Raw genomic sequence first — 25,570 nt, forward strand, 5'->3', positions numbered from 1 at the left:
GTGGGTTTTCACGGTCTGTCAGGACTCTGTCAGGTGTGTGTTGGGTCTCAAAGTGTGTCAGGAACCTGCCGGGGGTGTGTGGGGTCTCGCAGTGTATCAGGACGCTGTCAGTGCTGTGTGGCGTCTCACAGTTTGTGAGGACCCTGTCAGGGATTTGTGGGGATCTCACAGTCTATCAGGACCTGTTAAGGGTGTGTGGGGTCTCACAGTGTGTCAGGACCCTGTCAGGTGTGTGTGGGGTCTCACAGAGTGTCAGGACCCTGTCAGTGGTTTGCGGGGTCTCACAGTATGTCACGGCCCTAACTATGTTCTGTGGGGTCAGACAGTGAGTCAGGACCCTGTCAGGGGCTTGTGGGACTGTGTGGGGACTCACACTGTCTCAGGATTTTGTCAGGGGTGTGTGGGTTCACACAGATTGTCAGGATCCTACAGGTGTGTGTCGGGTCTCACAGTGTGTCAGGACCCTGTCAGGGGCGTGTGGGGTCTCAGTGTGTCAGGAACCTGTCAGTTGTGTGTGGGGTCTCAAAGTGTGTCAGTACCTTGTCAGGAGTGTGTGGGGTCTCACTGTGTGTTGGACCCTGTCGGAGGTGTGTGGGGATCTCACAGTGTGTCAAGACCCTGCCAGGGGTGTGGGGGGTCTCACACTGTCTCAGCATTTTGCCAAGGCTGTATGGCATCTGGCAATGTGTCAGGACCCTATCTGGTATGTGTAGGGGTCTTAGAGTGTGTTCTCTCCCTCTCATGTGTGTGTGGGGCCTCACAGTGTGTCAGTAACCTGTCAGGAGTGTGTGGGATGTCTGTGTCAGAACCCCGTCAGGGCTGTGTGGGATCTCCCTCTGTGTCAGAACCGTGTCAGGTGTGTGTGTGGTCTCACAGTCTGTCAAGACCCTGTCAGAGCTGTGTGGGGTCTCACAGTTTGTCTGGATCTGGTTAGTAGTGTGTGGAGTCACACAGTTTGTCAAGACCGTGTTAGTCGTTTGTGGGGTTTCACAGCTGGTCAGGGTCTCACAGTATGTCAGGACGCTAACTATGTTCTGTGGGGTCTGACAGTGAGTCAGGATCCTGTCAGGTGTGTGTGGGGTCTCACAGTGTGTCAGGACCCTGACAGGTGTGTGTGGGGTCTCAGTGTGTCAGGATCCTGCAGGTGTGTGTGGGGTCTCAGTGTGTCACGACACTGTCAGGAATTGTGGGGTCTCACAGTGTGTCAGGACCCTCTCAGGGATGTGTGGGTTTTCACAGTGTGTCAGGGCTCTGTCAGGTGTGTGTTGGGTCTCAAAGTGTGTCAGTACCTTATCAGGGGTGTGTGGGGTCTCACAGTTTGTCAGGAACCTGTCAGTAGTGTGTGTGGTCTCGCAGTGTGTCAGGACATTGTCAGTGGTGTGTGGCATATCACGGTTTGTGAGGACCCTGTCAGGGATTTGTTGGGATCTCACAGTCTATCAGGACCTGTTAAGGGTGTGTGGGGTCTCACAGTGTCTCAGGATTTTGTCAGGGGTGTGTGGGTTCACACAGATTGTCAGGATCCTGCAGGTGTGTGTCGGGTCTCACAGTGTGTCAGGCCCCTGTCAGAAGTTTGTGGGTTTTCTCAGTGTGTCAGGAGTCTGTCAGGTGTGTGTTGGGTCTGAAAGTGTGTCAGTACCTTGTCACGAGTGTGTGGGGTCTCACTGTGTGTCCGCACCCTGTCGGAGGTTTGTGGGGATCTCGCAGTGTGTCAAGAAACTGCCAGGGGTGTGAGGTGGCTCACACTGTCTCAGCATTTTGCCAGGTGTGTATGGCGTCTGGCAATGTGTCAGGACCCTATCTGGTGCGTGTGGGGGTCTTAGAGTGTGTTCTCTCCCTCTCATGTGTGTGTGGGGCCTCACGGTGTGTCAGTAACCTGTCAGGGCTGTGTGGGATCTCACACTGTGTCAGAACCCTGCCGGGGGTGTGTGTGGTCTTACAGTCTGTCAGGACCCTGTCAGGGGTGTGTAGGGTGTCACAGTGCATCTGGGGTGTGTGGGCTCATGCAGATTGTCAGCACCCTGCTAGGGGTGTGTGGGTCGCACAGTGTGTCAGGAACCTTTCAGGGTTATGTGGGGTCTCACAGTGTGTCAAGACCCTGTCAGAGCTGTGTGGGGTCTCACAGTTTGTCAGGATCTTGTTAGTAGTGTGTGGACTCACACAGTGTGTCAAGACCCTGTCAGGGGTGTGGGGGGTCTTAGACTGTCTCAGGATTTTGCCAGGGGTGTATGGCGTCTGGCAATGTGTAAGAACCCTATCCGGTGCGTGTGGGTGTCTTAGAGTGCGTCCTCCCCCTCTTGTGTGTGCGGTGTCACACAGTGTGTCAGGACCCTGCCAGGGGTGTGTGGGTCTCACAGAGTGCTTGGACCCTGTCAGGGGTATGTGGGGTCTCACAGTAGGTCAGGACGCTAACTAGGTTCTGTGGGGTCTGACACTGAGTCAGGATGTTGTGAGGGGTGTGTGGGGTCACACAGTGTGTCAGGACCGTGCCATTGGTGTGTGGGTTGTCAAACTGTGTCAGGAACCTGTCAGGGGTGTGTGGGATTTCACACAGTGTCAGGACTCTGTCAGGGGCGTGTGGGGTCTCACAGATTGTCAGGACAATGTCAAGGGTATGTCGGGTCTCACAGTGTGTCAGGATACCCTGTCAGGGGTGTGTGGAGTCTCACTGTGTGTCGGGACCTTGTCAGGGGTCTGTTGGGTCTCAGTGTGTCAGGATCCTGCAGGTGTGTGTGGGGTCTCACAGTGTGTCACGACACTGTCAGGAATGTGTGGGACTCACAGTGTGTCAGGACCCTCTCAGGGGCGTGTGGGTTTTCACAGTCTGTCAGGACTCTGTCAGGTGTGTGTTGGGTCTCAAAGTGTGTCAGTACCTTGTCAGGGGTGTGTGGGGTCTCACAGTGAATCAGGAACCTGTCAGTTGTGTGTGGGGTCTCGCAGTGTGTCAGGATCCTGTCAGTGGTGTGTGGCATATCACGGTTTGTGAGGACCCTGTCAGGGATTTGTTGGGATCTCACAGTCTATCAGGACCTGTTAAGGGTGTGTGGGGTCTCACAGTGTGTCAGGTCCCTCTCAGTGGTTTGTGGGGTCTCACAGTATGTCAGGGCCCTAACTACGTTCTGTGGGGTCAGACAGTGAGTCAGGACCCTGTCAGGGGTGTGTGGGGTCTCGCAGTGTGTCAGGATCCTGCAGGTGTGTGTGGGGTCTCACAGTGTGTCACGACACTGTCAGGGGTATGTCAGGTCTCACAGTGTGTCAGTATCCTTTTGAAGGGTGTGGGGGATCTCACAGAGTGCTTGGACCCTGTCAGGGGTGCATGGGGTCTCACAGTGTGTCAGGACCCTGTCAGGGGCGTGTGGGTTTTGACAGTGTGTCAGGACTCTGTCAGGTGTGTGTTTGGTCTCACAGTGAGTCAGTGCCTTGTCAGGGGTGTGTGGGGTCTCACAATGTGTCAGGACCCTGTCAGTTGTGTGTGGGGTCTCACAGAGTGTCAGGACCATGTCAGGGTGTGTGGGATCTCACAGTGTGTCAGGACCCTGTCAGGGGTGTGTGAGATCTCGCAGTGTGTCAGGACGCTGTTAGTGGTGTGTGGCGTCTCACGGTTTGTGAGGACCCTGTCAAAGATTTGTGGGGATCTCACAGTCTAACAGGACCTGCTAAGGGTGTGTGGGGTCTCACAATGTGTCAGGACCTTGTCAGTGGTTTGTGGGATCTCAGAGTATGTCAGGACCCAAATTACGTTCTGTGGGGTCTGACAGTATGTCACGACCCTGTCAGGGGTGTGTGGGGTCTCGCAGTGTGTCAGGATGCTGTCAGTTGTGTGTGGTGTCTCACGGTTTGTGAGGACCCTGTGAGGGATTTGTAGGGATCTCACAGACTATCAGGGCCCTAACTACGTTCTGTGGGGTCAGACAGTGAGTCAGGACCCTGTCAGGTGTGTGTGGGGACTCACACTGTCTCAGGATTTTGTCAGGGGTGTGTGGGTTCACACAGATTGTCAGGATCCTGCAGGTGTGTGTCGGGTCTCACATTGTGTCCGTACCCTATTAGGGGCTTGTGGGTTTTCTCCGTGTGTCAGGAGTCTGTCAGGTGTGTGTTGGGTCTCAAAGTGTGTCAGTACCTTGTCAGGAGTGTGTGGGGTCTCACTGTGTGTCCGGACCCTGTTGGAGGTGTGTGGTGATCTCACAGTGTGTCAAGACCCTGCCAGGGGTGTGGGGGGTCTCACACTGTCTCAGCATTTTACCAGGGGTGTATGGCGTCTGACAATGTGTCAGGACCCTATCTGGTGCGTGTGGGGGTCTTAGAGTGTGTTCTCTCCCTCTCATGTGTGTGTGGGGCCTCACAGTGTGCTGTAACCTGTCAGGAGTATGTGGGGTGTCACAGTGTGTCAGGACCCTGTCAGGGCTGTGTGGGATCTCACACTGTGTCAGAACCCTGTCGGGGGTGTGTGTGGTCTTACAGTCTGTCAGGACCCTGTCAGGGGTGTGTGTGGTCTTACAGTCTGTCAGGACCCTGTCAGGGGTGTGTAGTGTGTCACAGTGCATCTGGTGTGTGTGGGCTCATGCAGATTGTCAGCACCCTGCTAGGGGTGTGTGGGTCGCACAGTTTGTTTGGATCTGGTTAGTAGTGTGTGGAGTCACACAGTGTGTCGAGACCGTGTCAGTGGTTTGTGGGGTTTCACAGCGGGTCAGGTGGGGTCTCACAGTGGGGTGTGTGGGGTCTCACAGTGTCTCAGGACCCTGTCAGGTGTTTGTGGGTCTCACAGTGTGTCAGGACCCTGTCAGGTGTTTGTGGGTCTCACAGTGTGTCAGGGCACTGCCAGGGGGGTGTGGGTGTTACACTGTGTCAGGAACCTTCCAGGGGTGTGTGGTGTCTCACACTGTGTCAGGATCTTGTCAGTGGTTTGTGGGGTCTCACAGTATGTCAGGACCCTAACTACGTTCTGTGGGGTCTGACAGTATGTCACGACCCTGTCAGGGGTGTGTGGGGTCTCAGTGTGTCAGGATCCTGCAGGTGTGTGTGGGGTCTCACAGTGTCTCACGACACTGTCAGGACTGTGTGGGGTCTCAGCGTGTCAGGAACCTGTCAGTTGTGTTTCGGGTCTCACAGTGTGTCAGGAACCTGTCAGGGGTGTGTGGGGTCTCACAGTGTGTCAGGACCCTGTCAGGTGTGTGTGGGTTCTCACAGTGTGTCAGGATCCTGTCAGGGGTGAGTGGGGTCTCACAGTGTGTCAGGAACCTGTTAGAGGTGTTTCGGGTCTCACAGTGTGTCAGGAACCTGTCAGGGGTGTGTGGGGTCTCACAGTGTGTCAGGACCCTGTCAGCGGTGTGTGGGATCTCACAGTGTGTCAGGACCCTGTCAGGGTTGTGTGTGTCAGGACCCTGTCAGGGTTGTGTGTGGTCTCACAGTGTGTCAGGACCCTGTGAGGTGTCTGTGGGGTCTCACAGTGTTTCAGGACACCGTCAGGGATGTGTCGGGTCTCACAATATGTCAGGACCCCAACTGGGTTGTGTGGGGTCTCACAGTTTGTCAGGACCCTGTCAGGGATTTCTTTGGTCTCACAGTGGGTCAGGACCTTGTCATGGGTGTCTGGGGTCTCACAGTGGGACAGAACCCTGTCACGGGTGTGTGGGGTCTCACAGTGGGATAGGACCCTGTCACGGGTTTGTGGGGTCTCACAGTGTGTCAGGACCGTGTGTTAGGGATGTGATGTTGAGGCTCTATAAGGCGCTGGTGAGACCTCACTTGGAGTACTGTGGGCAGTTTTGGTCTTCTTATTTAAGAAAGGATGTGCTGACGTTGGAGAGGGTACAGAGAAGATTCACGAGAATGATTCGGGGAATGAGAGGGTTAACATATGAGGAACGTTTGTCCGCTCTTGGACTGTATTCCTTGGAGTTTAGAAGAATGAGGGGAAACCTCATAGAAACATTTCGAATGTTACAAGGCATGGACAGAGTGGATGTGGCAAAGTTGTTTCCCAAGATGGGGGAGTCTAGTACGAGAGGGCATGACTTCAGGATTGAAGGGCGCCCTTTCAGAACAGAAATGCGAAGAAATTTTTTTAGTCAGAGTGGGATAGGACCCTGTCACGGGTGTGTGGGGTCTCACAGTGTGTCAGGAACCTGTCAGTTGTGTTTGGGGTCTCACAGCGTGTCAGGACCCTGTCAGGGGTGTGTGGGATCTCACAGTGTTTCAGGACCCTGCCAGGGGTGTGGGGGATCTCAGACTGTGTCGATCTCAACTGTGTCAGGACCCTGTCAAGGGTGTGTTGGGTCTCAGTGAGTGTCAGGACCCTTTCAGTGGTGTGTAGGGTCTCACAGTGCGTCGTGATTTGCGGGAGCTCACAGTTTGTCAGTACCAAGTCAGGGGAGTGTTTAGTCTCAAAGTGTGTCAGGAATCTGTCAGGGGTGTGTGGGGTATCACAGTTTGTCAGGATCCTGTCAGGAGTGTGTGGGGTCTTACAATGTGTCGTGATGTGCGGGAGCTCACAATGTGTCAGTGTCAGGACCCTGCCAGTGGTGTGACTGGACTCACTGTGTGCAAGGAAACTGCCAGGATTGTTTGGGGTCTCACAGCGTGTCAGGATCCTGTCAGGTGTGTGTTCGGTTTCACAGTGTGTGAGGACCCTGTCAGGGGTGTGTAGGGTCTCACAGTGTGTCAGGACCCTGTCAGGGGTGTGGGGGGTCTCACAATGTGTCAGGATTTGTCAAGGGGTGTGTAGGGTCTCACAGTGTGTCAGGACCCTGTCAGGGATGTGCCAGGGGTGTGTGGGGTCTCGCAGAGTGTCAGGACCCTGTCAGGGGTGTGTGGGGTCTCACAGTGTGTCAGGACCCTGCCAGTAGGGTCTGACAGTGTGCCAGAATCCTGTCACGGGTGTGTATCATCTAACACTGTGTGAGGGCCTTGTCAGGGGTGTGTGGTGTCTCACAGAGTGTCAGGACCCTGCCAGTTGTGTTTTTGGGCTCACAGTGTGCAAGGAAACTGCCAGGATTGTTTGGGGTCTCACAGTGTGTCAGGACCTTGTCAGGGGTGTTTGGGGTCTCACAGTGTGTCAGGACCTTGTCAGGGGTATTTGGCCTCCCCATTCAACGTATTCAGTGAAAATAGGAAGAGTAGGAAAACACTGATTGTTGAAAAATATGCTTTGGATAATGTTGCAGTTGTAGAAATAATGTTCTTCAATAATCAGGGAGAGAATCTGTTTCATGTTCAGAAATAGATGTGGGAATTTCATTGCCGTGACTGTTCCCTCCGTAAACAGCGTGAAGAACAGTGAAGAACAAGTTTGCAGGGAAATTGTAGAGAGTTACTAAAGCCTTCGTGCAGGGAAAGGTGGAGTTTTGATTGTCTGAATGTGGACCGGAAAAGCATTAACACAGCTGACAGCAACGTGATTAGTTTGAAACCTTTCTCTGGTACCATTTAAAAATTAATTTCTTTGGAACCTGTTCTTGGAAATGAGACAGGCTGCATGAGGGTTAGTCTGAGATTCTTTATGTTTCTGTTCAAGGGCTTTGAGTAATCAGTTAAAACATGGGCAACTGTAAGATTAATAATTTTTACGATATCTGTCTTTCCTTTGCTCTCTCCGCTGTTAAATGTGGCATTGTGTGATCCAACTCAGTCTTGATGATGAAGCCTGACAATCTCTGGAGCCCATGCACTGCCCGGGCTCCATATTTACAGGCACAGTGTGCTTACGGATGTAGTGAGTTTCTTATCCAGACGGTCACAATTTAATTAATTGCAATATTATTCATAGATATTTTCAGTCTTTTCCACCTTCCTTGCCGCGATCGCACAACCCTCGGTTTCTCTGTCCTAATTCCCATCTCTCACCCTTCTACAGTGCCCATCACACAACACAGACACACATGAATTTCAGCTTCTGTGGACTGAGCTGAGGATTTTGTCCCGATTCTCAGCTTCACTGACACTGTCTCCTGATGGAATTCCCAGGATTATTGAGTGGGAAATTAAACTGGATAACTGTCGCAGTGTTTGCACTAAGGGAGTGCAGATGTGAACAGAGTGGGGTTCATTTGCTGCTTTGGGGTTGAACAGGGCAGTTTGGGTGTTACCTGATGTTCTCATTAAATTGTCATTGTAATTCTGTGTCGGGAATTTCAATGGACTCCCGCATTCTAAAAATGATGACCTGTAGGATCTGAGGGAGTTTAGAAAACTGATTTAGGATGAGGACTGTACCGGGGATTGGGTGGCTGTAGGGAAATGATTTCACCTTTCGGAGTAAGAAATTTCCCATAGTTTCGCTCCTCAGATTGCCCTCTTCTCCATTCTGACCCAGGTGGAGGGATCTGTCGTTGCAGGACCCAGAAACGTGTGATCCCTTTCAGCAAACTCACCAACTCTCTGAGTTGTTACTCATGCTGTCCTGTGAAAACTCTCCTTCCAGCAAACATTTTTCTATGTGTCTCACTGTGCGCTGTGTCACTGTGGAATATTTACCTGATCAAATCCCCGTGGATCAACAACGACATGACCCTACACAACATCAGCCAGTGATGGTAACAGCGGTTTCTTCACTTACCTTTCAGCTCTCTGGGAATCTCCGGGACGGGTCGCTGGACCGGAACACAACCTGTCCGGATTTAAAATAATTTGGCACATTTCAGTTCCTCAGATTCTAAGTATGTAATGTTTGAATCCAAAATTAAATTAATCTCTGATATTATCTCACCATGTGCCTGTATTTCTTTCAGTATTTTGTCAAACTTTGTGACACCAATCCGCATTTTCACAAAGGTTTCCCACATCACCCTCCGGGCGCGGGAGCCTTTCTCCATCACCAGGCTCAGGAGGAGTTTAGAACTGTCCGCCCGCTCTCCCTTATCAGCGAGATCAGAGATTTTCTGTGAAGAGTAACATTGAACATATTGGGGACTGACAGATTCACACAGAGAATGAGAAGTAAATGATGTGCTCTGTAACGGGATCACACTGAGCAGTCAACCGGACGGGTGCTTATCCTGTCTGGACATGGACTGTACATTCTGAGTGCAGAGCACATGGAGGGACATTCACCGTGAACCTGGTCCACCAGTCAATGAGATCCTGGCTGGTCTGTGACCGCTTCATTGACGTGGCTCTAAATCCAAAAATACTTCCTCACTGGATTAGATGGTGTAAACAGAAATCAGAAAATAACAAAGTCCGAAAGGTTTTTATAACAGAGTGAACAGTCTCAGAGAAGTTGTAGAAAAGATGATGTGATTCATCTCCTCAATCCACCAGGGTCCAACATGACATCAGATTATCGGCTGACACCTGATTCCTTTCCTGTACCTTTTCCAGTGGAGGCTTATTCAGTGATTACACATTACAGCATGGCAGTATTCCCCGATTCACACTGTTTGCGGTTACAGATTGTAACACAATCATCTCCACCCAGAACAGAACACACTCCAGCTCCTGTGGCACCCACTGATGATGTCCCGGTTCTGACATCCTGCCGTCACACTGCACGGTCTTCCCAAACTGAAACCTCCCATCGTATTTCCATTTAATACTGCAAGCCCACACAACTGTTACCTGCTCAACTCACTCTGAACACTGAGCAGCTACCCACCAGTCCGCGGGGTCTTTTCACCGCTTTCTATCACTCGTTCAGATTTACATGTTTGTGATTGCATGTACAGTATTTATTTCCCAGTTGTTCCTTTATCTAATTTAATATCCGCTGAGAGAGAGTTCAGACACCCATCAGTCCTGTGATGTGCGAAAATTCAAACCCGTTCTCCCTCCCGCTCACCCGATGCTCCTCTCCGCTGAACTGATTCTCGGCCGTTAACGCCAGGCTCACTCCGTGCACCCCTCCTTCCATCGCCTGCTCCATCCTGTCCCGGTAGAAATCCGTCAGCTGCAGCAGCTGGAAATCATTCCAGCCTGCCAGGAGCTCGGAGATCTCTGAGCTCGGACCTGAGAAGCACAATCGGGAAAATTAAAGACATTACCGATCCCATATTGGGCAGTAACTTTCTATCTGGAATCTAATGATCACCAAATACAGTACCCAAAAAAAATATTGTTGGTTGCGGGGGTGGGGGGAGGGGGGAGTGGAACGGGCTTGGGCCGGGGGGGAGTGGTGGGGGAGAGGTTATTGTTTCATCCGCTGAAGGCTGGTCTTTCGTGTCCCCTGGAAGATACCTCCATGTTTGGAAAGGACTCTGCTTCTTGCTGAGGACATAGTAACCCATCGCCATCACTCTCCTGGTACTGCCCATCAATGCTGCTTGGCTATGGGTTACTATGTGCCTGCCTGGTCAACCCCTTCCTCAGAAAATTTCTGGGATTTCTCACAAAATGCTGGGGGTACTCAGCAGGTCAGGCAGCAACTATGGAGGAGAATAAACAATCAACGTTTCTGGCCAAGGCCCTTCATCGGACTGGAAATGAAGTGGACAGGAATTCTAAATATTTCCACATTGCTTTCTATTCCCTGTGGTCCTGATTTGAACGGTTAATTGTTTATTCCACTGCATGGATGCTGCCTGACCTGCTGAGTTCCGCCAATATTTTGTTTCTCTTTGTGCTGCTCGAAACTTTCAGTATCTGCAGAATTCCTGTGCTCTGGAACACCTCACTGTTTTAATGTGTATCTCAATCTTCTGGAGGAGCAGGAGCAGACGGTAATTGTACCCCTTCCACGTGTGACTGTGTTTTCCCCAGAGATGTTAACTCTCTGTCATCTCTTTACTCAGTCCCTTCACAAATATTTTGTGACTTGCCAATATTGAATTAAACTCAGACACGTAGTGAAGGCAATATTTATAAATTAAAATAATTTGCTAACATACCCGTGTCCTTTCCCAATGTTGACGTCACTGGAACTCCTCTACTGCTCGCTCCGTTATCCATTTTGAGGACAGTTCTGGTCAGATTTTGCTGCTTTCTAACAAACAAAATTAACAGGATGCTCAGATATTATTTGTGGTGTAAATGAGAACACTTTTCTCTTTTTTTTAACTAAGTCACACTCTTCCAAACATCTTGGGCCTATCCACCGAACAGTCGACATGGCCTGATCTACCCGCGTCCAGCTACCCACAGCCACACAATGCCCATTTCCACTCTTTCCATGGATTGTACAGTAGGCCAGGATTCTCCAGGGCAGGGGTCCCCAACCTTTTTTTGCACTGCGGACCGGTTTAATATTGACAATATTCTTGCGGACCGGTCGACCCGGGGTGGTTGGGGGGCGGGGGGGGGGAGGTTGGCAACGGACAAGAGTAGCAGTCAAATACGTTGTGTTTACCCCGAGAAAGACTACAATTACCATGAAGCATTGCGCGGGCACCAGTGCGTATGCGTAATATGCGCATGCCTGTACCTGCCGATTTTTTTTTTCTCTGCAATTCGGTTTTGTCCATTCTGTTCAGTGGGGAGTGTTAATCACGACCGGAATGTCGGTGATAAGTGGCTGATACACTCAATTTTGCTTCTAAAAGTGTTTATCTAACAAATTTAATATTAAACACACAGCGCAAATTTCCCTCGCATGAATATAGTGATAAGTTAATTATCAGGGGAGCTTGAAGTAAGTATTGAACGAACTTCCAGTAGAAGTGGTACAGGCAGGTTCGATATTATCATTTAAAGAAACATTGGATAGGTAGATGGACAGGAAAAGAATGGAGGGTTATGGGCCGAGTGCTGGTCAGTGGGACTACGTGAGAGTAACGTTCGGCACGGACTAGAAGGGCCGAGATGGCCTGTTTCCGTGCTGTAATTGTTATATGGTTATATAAGTCATTAGCATCATAACATTTTAAGTAACGTTTGGATATTAAACACACAGCACATATTTTCCCTGTATGAACATATAAAATCATTGCAACACACCAATATCGCTGAATCAGTGGGAGCCCTGGGCTTGTTTCCCTGCAACAAGACGGTCCTATCGAGGGGTGATGGGAGACAGCGATACTCGAAGCGGGTTCCTTATGTCCAGTCTATTACGCAATTTAGTTTTCGTTACATTCATCGCAGAGATATGTTGGAAATGGAAGCAACGTTTTCAGTGCTTTCGTGGCTATCTCAGGATATTTAGCCTTGACTTTGATCCAGAATGCTGGCAGAGATGTTATGTCAAACATACTTTGCAGCCCGTCATCATTTGCAAGCTGGAGGATTTGATCTCCTTCCACCGCTGACATGGATGACGCGCGGGTCATGACCTCGCGTGCGTTCAAGCTCAACAGTGCCTGACAGGGAATGAGGAAAGGTGCAGCTGACTCCTATCGCCAAATCATATCGTTTCCTCGCGGCCCGGTAGTTGGGGACCTCTGCTCCAGGGTATCTATTCGATATATTGCAGGCAAATCCCTGTTAGGAACCAATCCTGTGTCTTGGACCGGGAGTGATGTGTCATCGGAATGGATAGGCAGATTGAGCAGACAGCGCCCACTGCTTTGGTCCTCCTACCACTGGTGGCGCAATGGTGAGCAAAGGACAAGTGTTACAGCAGCCTGGGTTGAAACGTTTCTGCTGACCAATGGGACATCTATTCCTCTCGTCACTGAATTACAGGTATACAGATTTCTCAGTCAAACCTGATGTTCACCTTCTCATTTCAGTTTAACATCGCCTGGCATTGACGCTTCTGACCATATATGGTTTGAGTCTATATAGAAATCCTCTGACATCCTGAACAATGCAAAATCACCCACAACTTCGCGACATTTTGTCCTGATGCACTATAGTTTCTCCAGCAGGACTTTATACCATAATTAACGCCTAAACTCTGGTCAAGATTTTTATGAGCATTCCGATGGCTATCATCAGAGTTACATGACACTTGTTAAACACAATGTAGACCCGCCATACATCCAAAAGAGCAAGCTGACAAAAACGTATTTAAAATAAAGAAACAAAATGCTGGAATTATTTAACAAAGCAGACAGTCTGTTAATATTCCAGGTGGAAAACCCTGTATCAGAGCTGAGCCTGTGTGTAGAAGCCATGTATCTGTTCTCTATCTGCATTGTATTCTGCGTTGTGAATTTATGATGCTTTTTATGGTAACTTGTCGCATCAGTGGGGACATGGTAAACGCGAAGGGATCAGTTACAAATCTCTGCTTTGTTCGGCGCAGTATTCAGCCGGGTATCATCGGCTCGTTTACGCTGAGGTTACATTTGTGTACTTGTACGCGTCTTTGCTTCAAGATTGTACGTTTGCTGATTGCTAATGCAGGATCGAGTACATACCTTTGACTTTTGAAACAACCTTTACTGGAGCCGAGGGCGCGTCATACAAGTATATCAAGTCCGTGGGGGTCGCCAGCAATGGCAACTGGGTTTGGTTAGAATTGTCCGCTACAGATGTTCCTCAGTTTTCTAATCATTTTAAATATCATCTGTTTATATGACACATTTCCTTTATATAGTTCTTTATTTTAACAGCGAAAAAGTTATCAAATTGGATGCCCTTCTCCTTGGATTTGCACGCACAAAATCGCGGCAGTTCTGCGGACGAAAACGCCTCGTTAATGAGAGCGATCAAGGAGATTGGCCAGACTGATATAATCTGACAGGAAGGCGACAGTAACTGAAATAACCATGCGTCCAACAGTGGGGTGCAGAAGGGCGTCACTGAACGCCGAACATTGATTGTGGACGGGGTAGAGCAGCAGGAGACCCCGAACACTCTCTCAGTGCCCACATCATTAGCTACAAGATGGACAAAATAAAATGCCCACTGAGAGTAGACTTCCATGTTTATTTAAACTGCTGGTGAGTTTTATTGCTGGGATTTTTATTTTATCACTGACAGATACACACCGTCTTTGCTTCAAAAAAACACAGAATAAAAAAAAAATACACGAATCCATTAATCCACAATATTGAACTGGTGGAAACACTAGAAAAACTACCGTAAGTGTGAGTTACTACCCGAACTGTGAGTTTTGGGAACGAGGCAGAAGGCTGAAGAACAGGACCTCAGGGGTGGCGTTCTCAGGATTGCTGCCAGTGTTACGTGACAGAGATGGTAAGAATTGGAGGAGATGGCAGTTGAATGCGTGGCTGAGGAGTTGGTGCAGAGAGCAGGGTTTTAGATTTTTGGATCATTGGGATCTCTTCTGGGGAAGGTGGGATCTGTACAGATTAGATGGGTTGCACCTGAACGCGAGGGGGAGCAATGTCCTTGCAGGTAGGTTTGCTAGCATGGTTCGGGAGGGTTTAAACTAATTTGCGATGGGGCTGGGACCCAGAGCGATAGAGCAGTGAAAGAAGTGCATGGAGTAAAGCCAGATCGAACATACAGAGAGGCTTTGAGGAAAGAGAAGCAGAATAAACGGTGTAAAGATAGTAAGGTAGAAGGGCTGAAATGTGTGTACCTCAATGCAAGAAGCATCAGGAGCAAAGGTGATGAACTGAGAGCTTGGATACATACATGGAATTATGATGTAGTGGTCATTACAGAGACTTGGCTGGCAACTGGGCAGGAATGGATTCTCAATATTCCTGGATTTCAGTGCTTTAAAAGGGATAGGGAGGGGGGAAAGGGGAGGAGGGGTGACGTTACTGGTCAGGGATACTATTACAGCTACAGAAACGGTGATTAACGTAGCAGGATCCTCTTTTGAGTCAGTATGGGTGGAAGTCAGGAACAGGAAGGGAGCAGTTACTCAATTGGGGGTATTCTATAGGCCCCCTGGTAACAGTAGAGATACAGAGGAGCAGATTGGGAGGCAGATTTTGGAAAGGTGCCAAAATAAAAAGGTTCGTATCATGGGTGACTTTAACTTCCCTAATATTGATTGGCACCTGATTCGTTCCAAGGGTTTAGATGGGGCAGAGTTTGTTAAGTGTGTCCAGGACGGATCCCTGTCACAGTATGTGAACAGGCCGACTCTGGAGAATGCCTTACCACATCTAGTACTAGGTAATGAACCGGGTCAGGTCACTGATCTCTTAGTGGGTGAGCATCTGGGGGACAGAGACCACTGCTCCCTGGCCCTTAGCATTATCATGGAAAATGATAGAATCAGAGAGGACAGGAAAACTTTTAATAGGGGAAGGGCAAATTATGAGGCAATAAGGATAGAACTTGTGGGTGTGAATTGGGATGATGTTTTTGCAGGGAAATGTACTATGGACATGTGGTCCATGTTTAGAGATCTCTTGCAGGATGTTATGGATAAATTTGTCCCAGTGAGGAAGACAAAGAATGGTAGGGTGAAGGAACCATGGGTGACAAGTGAGGTGGAAAATCTAGTCAGGTGGAAGAAGGCAGCATACATGAGGTTTAGGAAGCAAGGATCAGCTGGATCTATTGAGGAATATAGGGAAGCAAGAAAGGAGCTTAAGAAGGGGCTGAGAAGAGCAAGAAGGGGGCATGAGAAGGCCTTGGTGAGTAGGGTAAAGGAAAACATAGAAACATAGAAACATAGAAAATAGATGCAGGAGTAGGCCATTCGGCCCTTCGAGCCTGCACCGCCATTTATTATGATCATGACTGATCATCCAACTCAGAACCCCGCCCCAGCCTTCCCTCCATACCCCCTGACCCCCGTAGCCACAAGGGCCATATCTAACTCCCTCTTAAATATAGCCAATGAACTGGCCTCAACAGTTTCCTGTGGCAGAGAATTCCACAGATTCACCACTCTCTGTGTGAAGAAGTTTTTCCTAATCTCGGTCCTAAAAGGCTTCCCCTCTATCCTCAAACTGTGACCCCTCATTCTGGACTTCCCCAACATCGGGAACAATCTTCCTGCATCTAGCCTGTCCAATTCCTTTAGGATCTTATACGTTTCAATCAGATCCCCCCTCAATCTTCTAAATTCCAACGAGTACAAGCCCAGTTCATCCAGTCTTTCTTCATATGAAAGTCCTGCCATCCCAGGAATCAATCTGGTGAACCTTCTTTGTACTCCCTCTATGGCAAGGATGTCTTTCCTCAGATTAGGGGACCAAAACTGCACACAATACTCCAGGTGTGGTCTCACCAAGGCCTTGTACAACTGCAGTAGTACCTCCCTGCTCCTGTACTCGAATCTTCTCGCTATAAATGCCAGCATACCATTCGCCTTTTTCACCGCCTGCTGTACCTGCATGCCCACTTTCAATGACTGGTGTATAATGACACCCAGGTCTCGTTGCACCTCCCCTTTTCCTAATCGGCCACCATTCAGATAATAATCTGTTTTCCTATTTTTGCCACCAAAGTGGATAACTTCACATTTATCCACATTAAATTGCATCTGCCATGAATTTGCCCACTCACCCAACCTATCCAAGTCACCCTGCATCCTCTTAGCATCCTCCTCACTGCTAACACTGCCACCCAGCTTCGTGTCATCCGCAAACTTGGAGATGCTGCATTTAATTCCCTCATCCAAGTCATTAATATATATTGTAAACAACTGGGGTCCCAGCACTGAGCCTTGCGGTACCCCACTAGTCACCGCCTGCCATTCTGAAAAGGTCCCGTTTATTCCCACTCTTTGCTTCCTGTCTGCTAACCAATTCTCCACCCACACCAATACCTTACCCCCAATACCGTGTGCTTTAAGTTTGCACACTAATCTCCTGTGTGGGACCTTGTCAAAAGCCTTTTGAAAATCCAAATATACCACATCCACTGGTTCTCCCCTATCCACTCTACTAGTTACATCCTCAAAAAATTCTATGAGATTCGTCAGACATGATTTTCCTTTCACAAGTCCATGCTGACTTTGTCCGATCATTTCACCGCTTTCCAAATGTGCTGTTATCACATCCTTGATAACTGACTCCAGCAGTTTCCCCACCACCGACGTTAGGCTAACCGGTCTATAATTCCCCGGTTTCTCTCTCCCTCCTTTTTTAAAAAGTGGGGTTACATTAGCCACCCTCCAATCCTCAGGAACTAGTCCAGAATCTAACGAGTTTTGAAAAATTATCACTAATGCATCCACTATTTCTTGGGCTACTTCCTTAAGCACTCTAGGATGCAGACCATCTGGCCCTGGGGATTTATCTGCCTTCAATCCCTTCAATTTACCTAACACCACTTCCCTACTAACATGTATTTCGCTCAGTTCCTCCATCTCACTGGACCCTCTGTCCCTTACTATTTCTGGGAGATTATTTCTGTCCTCCTTAGTGAAGACAGAACCAAAGTAATTATTCAATTGGTCTGCCATGTCCTTGCTCCCCATAATCAATTCACCTGTTTCTGTCTGCAGGGGACCTACATTTGCCTTTACCAGTCTTTTCCTTTTTACATATCTATAAAAGCTTTTACAGTCCGTTTTTATGTTCCCTGCCAGTTTTCTCTCATAATCTTTTTTCCCCTTCCTAATTAAGCCCTTTGTCCTCCTCTGCTGAACTCTGAATTTCTCCCAGTCCTCAGGTGAGCCACTTTCTCTGGCTAATTTGTATGCTTCTTCTTTGGAATTGATATTATCCCTAATTTCCCTTGTCAGCCACGGGTGCACTACCTTCCTTGATTTATTCTTTTACCAAACTGGGATGAACAATTGTTGTCGTTCATCCATGCAACCTTTAAATGCTTGCCATTGCATATCCACCGACAATCCTTTAAGTGTCATTTGCCAGTCTATCTTAGCTAATTCACGTCTCATACCTTCAAAGTTACCCCTCTTTAAGTTCAGAACCTTTGTTTCTGAATTAACTATGTCACTCTCCATCTTAAAACCCCAAGGCATTCTTCAATTATGTGAAGAAAAACAGGATGACAGGAGTGAAGGTAGGTCCAATTGGAGATAAAGGTGGGAAATGTGCCTGGAGGCTGTGGAAGTGAGCGAGGTTCTCAATGAATACTTCTCTTCGATATTCACCAATGAGAAAGACCTTGATGATTGTGAGGACAATATGAGTGAGGTTGATGTTCTGGAGCATGTTGATATTAAGGGAGAGGAGGTGTTGGAGTTGTTAAAATACATTAGGACAATTAAGTCCCCGGGGCCTGACGGAATATTCCCCAGGCTGCTCCACGAGGCGAGGGAAGAGATTGCTGAGCCTCTGGCTAGCATCTGTATGCCCTGGTTGTCCACGGGAATGGTACCGGAAGATTGGAGGGAGGCGAATGTTGTTCCCTTGTTTAATAAACAAAGGTAGTAGGGATCATCCGGGTAATTATATACCAGTGAGTCTTACGTCTGTGGTGGGAAAACTGTTGGAAAAGATTCTTAGAGATAGGATCTATAGGCATTTGGAGAATCATAGTCTGATCAGGGACAGTCAGCATGGCTTTGTGAAGGGCAGATCATGTCTAACAAGCCTGATAGAGTTCTTTGTGGAGGTGACCAGGCATATAGATGAGGGTGGTGCAGTGAATGTGATCTACATGGATTTTATTAAGATATTTGACAAGGTTCCACAGGGTCGGCTTATTCAGAAAGTTAGAAGGCATGGGATCCAGGAAAGTTTGGCCAGGTGGATTCAGAATTGGCTTGCCTGCAGAAGGCAGAGGGTCGTGGTGTAGGGAGTACATTCAGAATGGAGGATTGTGACTAGTGGTGTCCCACAAGGATCTGTTCTGGGACCTCTACTTTTTGTGATTTTTATTAACGACCTGGATGCCGGGGTAGAAGGGTGGGTTGGCAAGTTTGCAGATGACACAAAGGTTGGTGGTGTTGTAGATAGTGTAGAGCATTGTGAAAGATTGCAGAGAGACATTGATAGGGTGCAGAAGTGGGCTGAGAAGTGGCAGATGGAGTTCAACCCGGAGAAGTGTGAGGTGGTACACTTTGGAAGGACAAACTCCAAGGGTAGAGTACAAAGTAAATGGCAGGATACTTGGTAGTGTGGAGGAGCAGAGGGATCTGGGGGTGCATGTCCACAGATCCCTGAAAGTTGCCTCACAGGTGGATAGGGTAGTTAAGAAAGCTTATAGGGTGTTAGCTTTCATAAGTCGAGGGATAGAGTTTAAGAGTCGCGATATAATGATGCAGCTCTATAAAACTCTGGTTAGGCCACACTTGGAGTACTGTGTCCAGTTCGGGTCGCCTCACTATAGGAAGGATGTGGAAGCATTGGAAAGGGTACAGAGGAGATTTACCAGGATGCTGCCTGGTTTAGAGAGAGAAAGGAAGATAGGGCTTTACTCTTTGGAGAGAAGGAGGATGAGAGGAGACATGATAGAGTTGTACAAGATAATAAGAGGAATAGATAGAGTGGATAGCCAGCGCCTCTTCCCCAGGGCACCACTGCTCAATACAAGAGGGCATGACTTTAAAGTAAGGGGTGGGAAGTTCAAGGGGGATATTAGAGGAAGGTTTTTTCACTCAGAGAGTGGTTGGTGCGTGGAATGCACTGCCTGAGTCAGTGGTGGAAGTAGATACACTAGTGAAGTTTAAGAGGCTACTAGACAGGTATTTGGAGGAATTTAAGGTGGGGGCGTATATGGGAGGCAGGATTTGAGGGTCGGCACAACATTGTGGGCCGAAAGGCCTGTACTGTGCTGTACTATTCTATGTTCTGTGTAACAAAACACCATAACATTTTCCCGTATAGTCTCCGTGCTTACCTGGTGCTAGACTCCTGCGAATCCGAGCTTCTGAATTTCATAGGCCCCACCAGTAAGTAAATACACGCTGAACCATGTTTAGTTGATAATACGCTCATAAACCTAAACTTCAGCCTATCGGCACGTAACGCCACACCCTGTTCTACAACGCTTATGTTAAACCACAGAAAGACTCATTTTGATTGAACGCGTCTTTCTAACAAGTGGTCCGTGCCAGAATTAATACTTCAGTGCAAGCGGTGCAAGGATTACGTTTCTCTCGAATATTTGATCTGATTCAGAGAGGAATCACAACCCGCATCCTGGTCCGCTTCTGTTGGTGTCGTCGGTTTGATTTATTGTTCACCTTGGGACCAGTTTATTGTCAGATGATAAACTCCAGCGACAGCTCAGGGCAAAGTTCGCTGTGGGTTTATTGCACAGAGACAGGAGAAGGAAGGGAATAATGAACTCTAATGAAATATTATGCAGTTGGAATATATTTTGAAGACAGCACATTCCTTTTCTCCAGATTTAACCGTGCCCCCATTGACTGGAGCCGCACTGACCTCAAGGTCAGCCTGTTTATAAAGAGCCATTTTTAACAGTTGGACCATTATGGTACTGAGCCGTTCGGGGAGGAACTGTGCCGCGATAACCATCTCCCAGCGATAACAACCGGTCAATGTCGACAGCAAGATGGGAACGCCTTTCTCCTTCAGTTTATTCCTCGCTTATTGGAAACAGGTTACCATGTCACAGCAGCAATTATGTGAAATGATGACCATTTCCCCCTGGTGAATTTGTCTGGCATTGCACTTATTTTACAAATACATCTACCATTCCTCGTCAGAGAAGAATGAAAAAAAACACCAAACATTAAATTCAGTGAGTCTGTTATTTGTCAGTGTGCATTGCTGATAACTGGTTGAATTAGTAACAGGACATTCAGCCCTGTTCCGTCATTCTCAGTGATCACAGTTGGACTGTGATCTCAACGGCACATCCCTTGTCTGTCAAGAATCTCTGTGATGCGGAATTAAACACATTGAAAAAACAATCTCTGCTTCTCTTTTCCTTTGAGAAGAGAATTCCAAAGACACACTAGTTCCACCTCATAAAAATAACCTCTTCTATCTTCACCAGTTTCATCTCCCCCTACAGCAGCAAACATAGTCTCCACATTCCTGTCTAGACTCCGCGTGATGTTCGATGTCCCCAGCAACGGCTCAATTCATTCATCTAACGACCAGCGGATAAAATCTCCACACCATCTAAATTATAGTGAATACGATCAACTCCCCGTCTTTATCTAATATCAGGGAATACAGGCAAATGTTCCCATCCAGTACCCGAGGATAAAGTCGTGTTACCTCCAATTCTAGTAAGTCAGTGAAAACTAACTGAGGTTGATAAACGTATCGGCCTGGTAGCGTGATATCAACATTGAACTGGACGGTAGTGTATTGGTCAGTATTGAAGCGGACGGTAGTGTAGTGGTCAGTATTGAAGCGGACGGTAGGGTAGTGGTCAATATTGAAGCGGACGGTAGTGTAGTGGTCAGTATTGAAGCGGACGGTAGTGTAGTGGTCAGTATTGAAGCGGACGGTAGTGTAGTGGTCAGTATTGAAGCGGACGGTAGTGTAGTGGTCAGTATTGAAGCGGACGGTAGTGTGGTGGTCAGTATTGAAGCGGACGGTAGCGTAGTGGTCAGTATTGAAGCGGACGGTAGCGGAGTGGTCAGTATTGAAGCGGACGGTAAACAGCAGCAGAAGACCTTGGACATGCACTCAGTGGCCACATTATTAGGTACAGGAAGTATATAGTAAAGTACCCAATGAGTGTGGAATTTGCTATTTTTATCTACGGACAGTGAGAATTACTACAACATTTGTGAATATAAAAATTACTGCCAGATCTACCTCGCCTTTCCTATAAAAAAACACGATCAGAATAAGAAAGCACAGAGATCTGTAAAGCCGCGCGAGTTTGAAGACAATGTCGATATGGTAGCAATACTAGACATACTGCCCTGACAAGTGGGCTTTTTAAAACACCATAACACAGCCCAGCACAGTCCCCGTTCTAACCTGGTGCTGGACTCCTGCGTCTGGTTTTAGCGAATCCGAACATCTGAATTTTATGGACACTAACAGTAAGTGAACACACCCTGAGCAATGTTCAGTCGATTACACGCTCATAAACCTGAACTTCACCCTATTCAGCACACAACCCCACACCCTGTTCCACAACGCTTGTGTTAAACCACACAAAGACTCTCTTTGCTTGAATGTCTTCCTAACATGCGGATCGAGCCAGAATTTCTACTTCAGTACACGGTGGCAATGGTTAAACTTTCTCTCCAAAATTTGATCTGCCCCAGAGTGGGATATTATCTCGCATCTGGGTTCGGTTTAGCTGGTGCAGTCTGATTCACTGTTCACCTTGGGATCAGTTTATTGTCAGACTATAAACCACAGTGACAGGTGAGGGCAAAAGTCCCTATGGTTTTATTGCACATCGATAGCAGGAGGAAGGGCGCTGTGAACTCTTGTGAAAAGTTATGCATTCGGGATTTGTTTTTCCATTGAACGCTGCTCACTTCCTTTCTACAGATCTAGCCCTGCACCAGCTGCCTGGAGATGCCGTGATCTCGGGTTCAGCCTTTATAGAAAGTCATTTCAACAGCTGTCCGCTGTTGGATCATTACAAAAAAGGGCCAATTGGGGAACAACTTTGCCGAATTTAGCATCTGCCCGAGATATCTAGCGGTCAAAGTCGACAGCAAGAAAAGGACGCCCTTCTCCTTCAGTTTATTGCTCATTTACTGGAAACAAGTTATCACATCAGAGCAGCAATCATGAAATCGCATTGAATTTGCAGACACATCAACCATTTTCCATCGTTGGGTGATGGGAAAACTCTAAACTTTAAATTCACTGCGTCTCCTATCTGTCTGAGATTGATGCTGGCATATTGGATTAGTTTTAGGCCATTCGGCCTCTCAATCCTGTCCCGCCATTCTATAACCTCATCTCAGCGGCCCAACCCTGCGTCCACCTGCAAAATCCTTTCCTGCCAAGGATCTAAGCTCTGCGGAATTCATCACATTGGAAAAAAACGATGTTTCATCGCCCCCGACAGAAGCAAACATATTCTCCTGTCAAGATCCCGCTTGATGTTTTCCGTTCCAAGCAAGCGCTCAGCTCGTTTATCCAATTAACATGAGACACAATCAAGTCCCTGTCTTTACCTAGTACCAGCGAATACAGTCATATTCTCCATTCGTCCACTGACATGGCATGACAGAGATTCACCTCTAATTCTTCTGATTCAGCTAAAGCAAACAAAAGCTCAGGGATAATTCCTGACAAGGGTATTCACACAAACCAGCTATCAATCTACTAAATCCTCATTGAACTACGACCATCTGATTGACATTTGTTCTGAAAAAAAAACACGTCACCACAGGCGGTGAGCCTCCTCAGGTCTGAGGAACAGGCAATGAAATGAACCCATTAACTCCTTATATTGGCAGTGTATTCGGAGCAGAACAGAAAGTGCGGTGTGGCCAATGGCTCCGGGTTTCCGATGCAACTGCTGAGAAAGTTGCTTCAGATAGCTGAAGGAAATAGTTAATGCTTTCAAGAGCGAATTTGCTACAATTCTACTGTTCAATAGTGGAACGATTTCTTCCCGTTGACCTTCTCCAGCCGTGTTTCTCTTTTACCCATCAAAGTCCCATCTCTGTTCTTCACTCTAACGAGGTTCTAAAGAGAAGGTACTTGTGAACTGAAGGTTCGCATTTATAAGAACTCACCCGGGCCACATGTACTGCACCCTAGGGTGCTGCAAGTGTTAGCTGAAGAGGTTGTGGGGGCATTAGAGCTGATCCTTCAAGAAACGAAAAGGAACTGCTCAATATTTTAAAGTGATTAGATTTTCTAAGTGTTCGCTCTTCAACGCTTTCCTGAAAATGGTTTGTTCTCAACAGAGGCTTGCACACTGATACACTGGAAGGTAAGTAAATCATAGCAGCTTGCAACAGCCAGAGGGATGAATAACATGTTGCTGAAATTCATGGTAATTCCACATTTCTGCTATCACGACAGCACGAAGCATTTCGGGAATCTTATAAAGGGAGGAATTGTAACGCATTTTGAGATGAATGTGACGTAACACAGACAAGCAAAGAAACATCAGAGGTGACCAAAATTTACATCAGAGGATACAAGAGCTTGAAATGAGCAAACACTGAGGGAATGCGAGTGGCTTTAAAGAGCTGGGCTGGTGGAAACACATTACCAGACCTGGAGTGATTGCAACTGGGTCTGACAGAGGCATAACTGGTATTTCTGGGCACATTCAGTCTCAGTCCAACTATTTCCTACCTTCTTTGTACAGAAATGTAATGTCTAAAGGACCAGTGTTTGAGTAAATGAGAATCACCAAACTTTCTCCGGGCTGAATCAATGGAAACCCTGAGTCAGAAGGGTTCTCTCCAGTTGGTGCTCTCTGTCCTCGGGCTGGTTCACTTGCTGCTGTTCCCTCGTCTTCAGTCGTGGTTTGCCTCCAGTTGGGGTTTTTCTTCCAATAAATCTCTCAATAAATCTCTGTCTAATTTTAACCAGACAGATAACGATGCACGTTAATGATACAAAAATTTATAATACTTTTCTGCTCAATGTTCTCAAAAGCAAAGCTCCCTGAAATTTAAACGTTGAAGACATATATAATGATCTCAGTGAACAAATCTGTAATTGACCCTGACACTTCAAAAAAAAACTGATATGGAATACGAAGGAGTCATCGTTCAGTCATGGTCAGACACAAGATATCAGAGCAGAATTAGGTGCATTGGTCCATCAAGTCGGCTCCACTATTCAACCCCGCACCCCCCCCCCACACACACCCTGACATATTCTTGTCTTCTTCACGTAATGCTGAGGCTACTTAGCCATCAAGAATATATTAATCTCGTTCATAAATGTACGCCAATCAAAGCCTCCACCACCTTGTTCCAATAACATCCACAGATCAACCACCTTTTGGCTGAAGAAATCTCTCTCATCTCAGTTTTGAAGGGAAGCTTTTTTTTATTGTAAAGCTATGCTCTCAGTTCACAATCTCTCTTGCCTCATGAAAACAACGTTTCCGTGCCCACATTATCCAGGTTGTTCAGAATTCGGTAGGGTGAAGTAAACACTCCACCACCATCCCTTTGAAATCCACTCAGTGTAGGCCCAGAGATTTCAAGTGCTCCTCATACAAGCAAACAAACAAATAAATAAATGGATAAAGACATAAATAAATGAATGAATAAATAAACAAACAAACAAACAAACAAATGGATGAATGAATGAATAAATAAATAAATGCATACATAAATAAATCATTCTGGTGATCATTCGTGTGAATTGTTAGCAACACTATATTGAACACATTTTCAGCAACAACAGGAAATTTGCTATGAGGATAATTTCAAAGAGGAGAAGTTCTGTAGATGCTGGAAAACTAAGAAACACACACATATATGTCAATTCATTCACTCTTCAGATTGGCAGTCATTGATTGCATTCGAAATCCACAGCTAAGCGTCTAAGCCCAGAACAGGAATACTCACTCAACACCTCAAACCTGGGCAGCTTGGTGAACTTAACAGTCCAGGCAGCATCTATGGAAAAGAGTACAGACGCTGTTTCGGGCCGCGAGTCAGTCCTGCTGAAGGCTGTCGGTATGAAACGTCGATTGTACACTTTTCCATAGATGCTGCCTTGTCTACTGAGTTCCTCCAGCACTTTGTGTGTGTGATCAGGATAATTTACCTCGAGAAGCTATGGCTTCTTTGTCGTTCGACTAACTATCATAAATCGAGCGCCTGCGCCCAATTCCATTTCCAGGAGATTTAATCCATCCCAATGTGAAAGTAATAGAAAGAAACTGTAGTCATCAGAAATGCCCAGCAGGCAAGGAACAGCTGTGGAAAGAGCAGCGAAGTTAATGACTCACGTTCACAAACGTTCGTTAGAAAAGCTTTCAGTTATTAGTGCAGTTTTTCAGGATCTTGAGTTTCTGTTTGACTTCCACT

The 25,570-nt window shown here is 47.4% G+C and overlaps 2 protein-coding genes across 2 annotated transcripts in view; both read right to left on the reverse strand.

The window, feature by feature from the left end:
* LOC134341926 (NACHT, LRR and PYD domains-containing protein 3-like) overlaps nucleotides 1-21,563 on the reverse strand; it is a 61,257-nt gene extending 39,694 nt beyond the window's left edge. Inside the window, exons 1-5 of the mRNA XM_063039862.1 lie at nucleotides 19,504-21,563; nucleotides 10,821-10,915; nucleotides 9,776-9,942; nucleotides 8,705-8,876; nucleotides 8,555-8,605 (exon numbers count right to left, since the gene is read on the reverse strand). Of these exons, the coding sequence (XP_062895932.1) occupies nucleotides 8,555-8,605; nucleotides 8,705-8,876; nucleotides 9,776-9,942; nucleotides 10,821-10,915; nucleotides 19,504-19,601 (583 nt within the window). The 5' untranslated portion in view covers nucleotides 19,602-21,563. The remainder of the gene's footprint in view (nucleotides 1-8,554; nucleotides 8,606-8,704; nucleotides 8,877-9,775; nucleotides 9,943-10,820; nucleotides 10,916-19,503) is intronic.
* LOC134341937 (zinc finger protein 227-like) overlaps nucleotides 1-25,570 on the reverse strand; it is a 367,790-nt gene that overhangs the window by 206,966 nt on the left and 135,254 nt on the right. The gene's annotated exons all lie outside the window — the stretch shown is intronic.

This window comes from Mobula hypostoma, unplaced genomic scaffold (assembly GCF_963921235.1).
Source record: "Mobula hypostoma unplaced genomic scaffold, sMobHyp1.1 scaffold_42, whole genome shotgun sequence".
Taxonomy (NCBI): domain Eukaryota; kingdom Metazoa; phylum Chordata; class Chondrichthyes; order Myliobatiformes; family Myliobatidae; genus Mobula; species Mobula hypostoma.